Here is a 6,000-nt window from a genome sequence, read left to right as displayed (position 1 = left end):
TTTCTTAACAAGAAGAGCTAAAAACGAACAGGTTTGTGGTTGCCCCTTGGTTAATGAGAACCTTACACTAACCAGGAACTTTCCACTCCCCATCTGGTTCTTGATGACTTTACTCTAAACTGGCCTAGCTCACTTGAAGATGCTGAGAGTCTAGTTGTTGGGCGTCTACACTAGGTGCTCTGAGTACAGCAGGCGACAACTCGCTTATTCCCAAAGTGTCTTCCTGTGGACGGTTGGACTATCGGTATAGCAGGAATCTTTCCAGTGGCTCTGGCAGATGTAGCTTGTGGATGACTTGATGACAGGATCGACCTAAGCACTTCCGGACACACAGGCGGCAGAGCTGGGAAAGAGAAGGCGGGCCTGCAGAGGAAATTAAAATAGTGTAAACCTCATTGGGGGCAGGCGGAGGGCGGGCAGATCAGGGAACTGGAAGAGACTGACCACTTTCTAAATGCTGAAGAGAAGCTGGGTCTCAATAAGAACTATAGAACAAGATTGAGGTTGTTAGCTGACGTCGAGTCAGCCCCTGACTCATGGCGACCCCATGCACAATGGAACAAAATGCTGCCCAGTTCTGTGCCATCCCCATGAGCGTCTGTGGATTCCACTGTTGTGATCCACAGGGTTGCCGTCAGCAGATAGGCCTTTCTTCCTAGTCTGTCTTAGTCTGGACACTGCTGAAACCTGTTCAGCAGCATAGCAACAAGCATTGGCTGGGAATCAAACCTGGGTCTCTCACATGGAAAGCAAGAATTCTACCACTGAACCACCACTACCCTCTATAGAGCAAGGTAGCAGACACTAAATAAACACAAAACCCAGCAAACCCAGTGCCGTCGAGTCGATTCCGACTCATAGAGACTCTATAGGGATCCTGATTTGCCCCTCTGAAGGGGACATGTTTCTTTAAATCGAACCTCAAATGGTAAATGTATTGCTGATGCTGAAGAACGAGGCTAACCAGAGGCAAGTTAGGAATGACGCGTGCAGCATAAAGGCAATACAACCAGTTCATGTATCCCCAGTGCCAGTGAATCCAATATGGTGGCTGAGGAGAAAACTCAAATGAGAGCACGGAACGTGCTGGACCCAACACAGAGCTGCTGAGCAGAGGGACAACTGTGGAGAGGGTGTCAGTGGAAGCCCAGTCTATGTGGCAGTTAGGAGATGTGCAGGGGCCTGACACTCAGGCCTTGGGGGTCTCTTGGGCCCTCCTGACTCTAGCTGCCCATGAGGCAGCCCTGCAAATAATCTCAACCAGCGGTTCTCAAAGTGGGATCCTCAGACCAGTAGTATCTGCATCCCCTGGGAGCCTGCTGGACAAGCAGAGTCTCAGACCCTAGCCCAGACCTGCAGAGTCAGAATCTGCCTTTTAACAAGATGCCCAGGTGACTCATACGCACCTTGAAGTTTAAGATACACAGGTCTACAGACTACTCCTAAAATGATTAAGCCAAAGGTTCCACTTGGAAGACATATGAAATGTGGGGGAACTTTCACAAAATGGAACCGGTGAGTGAAATGAGAGCCCTCCCCATTGGGAATTGTTTCAGAAGCGATGCCAATGCCTTTGGGTAATAAGTGAAATATGGACAGCACATAAAATCGCAGAAGACATCGCCACCTCCCACAGTGCCACCCACAATGAAAAAGGGAAAGGAAAGAAAGTCTAGGGATGAGACAAGAAGGAGAGGTGGCGATATGCTCATGGCAGACCCTCGCCCAGCCCTGCATCACCTTCCCGGAGCAGGAGCGCCTGCTCTACGCTGCTTCTAGGAGCCGCCAGCTCGAGTGCGGTGCACCCCTGAGCGTTTCTGCACTTCAGGTTCGCCCCATAGTCTGTCAGCAGGTGGATGACCTCCGCGCTGGACTGCCGAGCTGCCGCGTGCAGGGGGGTGTCCAGCCATTGGCCGTGGTCAACATTGGCTCCTTAACCAAACAGATGGCCACAAGTTACCACTAAATATTAACAGTGAAACACAATTAGCCTAAAACGTTATTGTTGTTAGCTGCTGCTGAGTCAGTACCTGACCGATGGCAATGCCAGGCCTTTCTTCCTAGTCCACCTTAGCCTGGAAGCTCCGCTGATACCTGTTTAGCATCACAGCAACACACAAGCCTCCTCTAACAAACAGGTGGTGACTGTGCATAATAAAGTCCATTGGCCAGGAATCGAACCCAAGTCTCCTGCATGGAAGAGGAGAATTCTACCACTGAACCACCAATGCCTCATCTCTGTTATTATAAAAACCAGTTGCTGTCGAGTCGATTCTGAGTCATGGTGACCCTTTGTGTGTGTGTCAGAGGGGAACCGTGCTCCACAGGGTTTTAGATGGCTGATTTTTCAGAAGTAGATCGCCAGGCCTTTCTTCCTAGTCTATCTTAGTCTGGTAGATCTGCTGAAACCTGTTCAGCATCATGATAACAGACAAGCCTCCAATGACAGGTGGAACCACCAGTGCCCCCCTAAAATGCAGGAGCTGTATATTAAAAAAGGCATCTTAAATGCCATAACATAACTGACCAAATCTTTGACTTAAGCCTAGAGTCTTGACATTGGTGACAAAAGTGAATATAGAATATTTGTCATTTTAAATATATATTTTACTTGCTTTCCCATACAAAAATATTCAACATATATGACATACAAAATATATGACATACAAACTAAAATATTTGAGACTCCTGTTACATGGAATCATTCTGTTCTTTGGCAAAGGATAAAGCTAAATTTATTTAGTATTTATATTATTCAGGGCTCAAAATAAAAGACAGCCTACTATGTTGTTGTTGTGTGCTGTCAAGTCGATTCTAACTCATAGCGACCTTATAGGATAGAGTAGAACTGCCCCATACGGTTTTCTAGGCTGTAATCTGTACGGGAGCAGATCGCCAGGTCTTTTCTCCCACAGAGCCACTGGTGGGTTTGAACCACCAACCTTTTGGTTAGCAGCTGAGCTCTTAACCATTGTGCCACGAGGGCTCCTTGAACCTACCATAGAGAATACTAAATGTTGAAGGATAAAAAAGACAAAAAACTTTTTGGAGATAAAAATTCTCAATTAAAAGTTCTTACTGAAACATCTACCTTTATGTCGGTGGCTAAGCTTGAAGAATCTTTAACCACATAATAGTTTCAAAACATTGTACTTCTCCCCTGGACTCTCAGTTTCTGTATATGCCTTTTAGAATTAAAAAAAAAAAATCACTAAATAACAGATTGAAGTAAAATAGTCTGGTGAATGTTGTTTTTACTACCCAGCATCTTTCTGGTAACCACCCCCAGATCTCTCTCTGGAGACCCACCCCCTTTGGATTGCCAGCCCATGTGCTTACAGTAAAGCCCAACAACTGCAGTATGCAAGGAAAGCTAGGCCTAAGCCAATCAGTGCATTGTATTCCCTTGTCCACCATGATTGGTTCAGACATGGGCATGTGATTCAAGAAGAGCCAATGAAATACAGTTAGTTCTCCGCCCAACATCGGGACTTATGGGAAAGAGATTCTTGCTCTTACTTGCTAGGTATGAGTGAGGAAGGCTACAAGCCAGGTATTGCTGGCAGACATCTTTGACCACGAGGGCAAACTATACTGGATAAATGGAGCCAACATGATAGAAATGAGAAATAAATATACTCATTTCTCTTGGAGAATTTCTGTTTTTAGCATTCAAACATCAAATGCTGTCAAAAAAATTTTTTTTTTTAATTCTGACAAGAACTTCATCTTTGAAGCCATGGAAGACCAACATGGTTAATAAGTTTTTCTCATGAAAAGATTTCTGGAAATTACCTAGTTCTAGAAGTTTCTTCACACAGTCTACCCTCTGGTAGGTGCAGGCCACATACAGGGGAGTTCCGAGCTGAGGCACTTCTTGGTCAATGTTAACATTATTTGCCAGCAGAATCTCCATACACTCTTTATGACCTGGTGAACACAAGATAATCACACTTAAGTAAGGGAAACATTGACTATTCACAGAATTATAGGGTTGATTATCAAGAATGGGCCTTATAAATAAGCTATACTTTTTCTGCAGTAGAAAAAAAGTTTTTTTTTTAATCTTAGGTAAAACAAAAACCCGTTGTCATTGAGTCAATTCAGACTCATGGCAACCCCATGTGTTACAGAGTAGAACTGCTCCATAGGATTTTCTTGGCTGTAATCTTTACAGAAGCAGATTGCCAGACCTTTCTTCCACAGCACTGCTGAGTGAGTTCAAGCCCCCATCTTTAGGTTAGTAGTCAAGCACAAAGTGTTTGCGCCACCTGAGACTTTTAAACCTTATGGAGAACCCACCCCCCTAAATAAAATTGGTTAAAAAAAAAAAGGACTATGCCCATCCGTGTTATGAGATGTTTCACAGATTCATCGTTGTTCTTTATCGTTGCATAGTATTCCACTGTGTGAATATACCATAATTTGTTTATTCATCTGTCCGTTGATGGGCACCTAGGTTGTTTCCATCTTTTTGCTATTGTAAACAGTGCTGCAGTGAACATGGGTGTGCATACATCTATTCCTGTGAGGGCTCTTATTTCTCTAGGATATATTCCAAGGAGTGGGATTGCTGGATTGTATGGTAGTTCTAGTTCTAGCTTTTTAAGGAAGCGCCAAATTGATTTTCAGAGTGGTTGTACCATTTTACATTCCCACCAGCAGTGTATAAGTGTTCCAGTCTCTCCACAACCTCTCCAACATTTATTATTTTGTGTTTTTTGGATTAATGCCAGCTTTGTTGGGGGTGAGATGGTATCTCATTGTAATTTTGATTTGCATTTCTCTAATGGCTAATGATCATGAGCATTTCCTCATGTATCCGTTAGCCACCTAAATGTCTTCTTTGGTGAAGTGCCTATTCATATCCTTTGCTCATTTTCTAATTGGGTTATTTGTCTTTTTGTTGTTGAGGTTTTGCAGTATTTTGTAGAATTTGGTGACTAGACACTGATTGGATTTGTTGTAGCCAAAAGTTTTTTCCCAGTCCGTAGGCAGTCTTTTTACCCTTTTGGTGAAGTCTTTGGATGAGCATAAGTGTTTGATTTTTAGGAGCTCCCAGTTATTTAGTTTCTTTTCTGGTGTTTGCATTGTTAGTAATGTTTTGTGTACTGTTTACGTCATGTATTAGGGTTCCCAGTGTTGTCCCTATTTTTTCTTCCATGATCTTTATCATTTCAGATTTTATATCTAGATCTTTGATCCATTTTGAGTTAGCTTTTGTGCATGGTGCAAGGTATGGGTCTTGTTTCATTTTTTTGCAGATAGATATCCAGTTATGTCAGCACCATTTGTTAAAGAGACTGTCTTTTACCCAATTAATGGACTTTGGGCCTTTAACAAACAAAAATTTATTTTCTCACACTTTAGGAGGTTAGATGTCCGAATTCGGGGTGCCGGTTCTAGGGGAAGACTTTCTCTCTTCATTGGCTCTGGAGGAAGGTGCTTATCTCTTCTACTTGTTTCCTGATTCCTTGGAGATCTCCATGTGTCTTGGCATCTATCTTCCCCATCTCTCTTCTGCTTGCTTGCTTAATCTCTTTTTTATCTCAAAAGAGATGACTCAAAATACAACCTATACTAATCCTGCCTCATTAACATAACAAAGACAACTCATTACTAAATGGGATTATAACCATGGGCATAGAAGTTAGGACTTACAACACATATTTTGGGGAGACATAATTCAATCCATAACATTCCACCCTTTGGCTCCCAAAAATTCATGTCCTTGCCACATGCAAAACACATTCACCCCATCGCATCATCCTAAAAGTCTTAAATCAGCCCCAAGTCCAAAATCTCATCTTCTGAATCATCTAAATCAAATATGGGTGAGACTTTAGGCATATTCCATCCTGGGGCAAAATTACTCTTCATCTGTGAACCTGTGAAATCTAGGCTACAAGTTGTTTCCAAAGTACAATGGTGGAACAGGCACAAAGGTAGACATTTCCATTATAAACGGGAGAAGTTGGAGGGAAAGAAGGAGCAATGGGC

The 6,000-nt window shown here is 43.1% G+C and overlaps 1 protein-coding gene across 3 annotated transcripts in view; it reads right to left on the bottom strand.

Moving 5' to 3' along the window:
- Positions 1–238: 238 nt before the first annotated feature.
- Positions 239–6,000, bottom strand: part of ASB11 (ankyrin repeat and SOCS box containing 11) — a 33,712-nt gene continuing 27,950 nt past the window's right edge. For all 3 annotated transcript variants that reach the window (XM_049872254.1, XM_049872256.1, XM_049872255.1), the window contains exons 5-7: positions 3,796–3,930; positions 1,741–1,932; positions 239–363 (exon numbers count right to left, since the gene is read on the bottom strand). In XM_049872254.1, the coding sequence (XP_049728211.1) occupies positions 239–363; positions 1,741–1,932; positions 3,796–3,930 (452 nt within the window). The remainder of the gene's footprint in view (positions 364–1,740; positions 1,933–3,795; positions 3,931–6,000) is intronic.

This window comes from Elephas maximus, chromosome X, assembly GCF_024166365.1.
Source record: "Elephas maximus indicus isolate mEleMax1 chromosome X, mEleMax1 primary haplotype, whole genome shotgun sequence".
Classification (NCBI taxonomy): Eukaryota; Metazoa; Chordata; class Mammalia; order Proboscidea; family Elephantidae; genus Elephas; species Elephas maximus.
The sequence above is the reverse complement of the archived record's forward strand: the minus strand, read 5'-3'. Positions and strand labels throughout refer to the sequence as shown.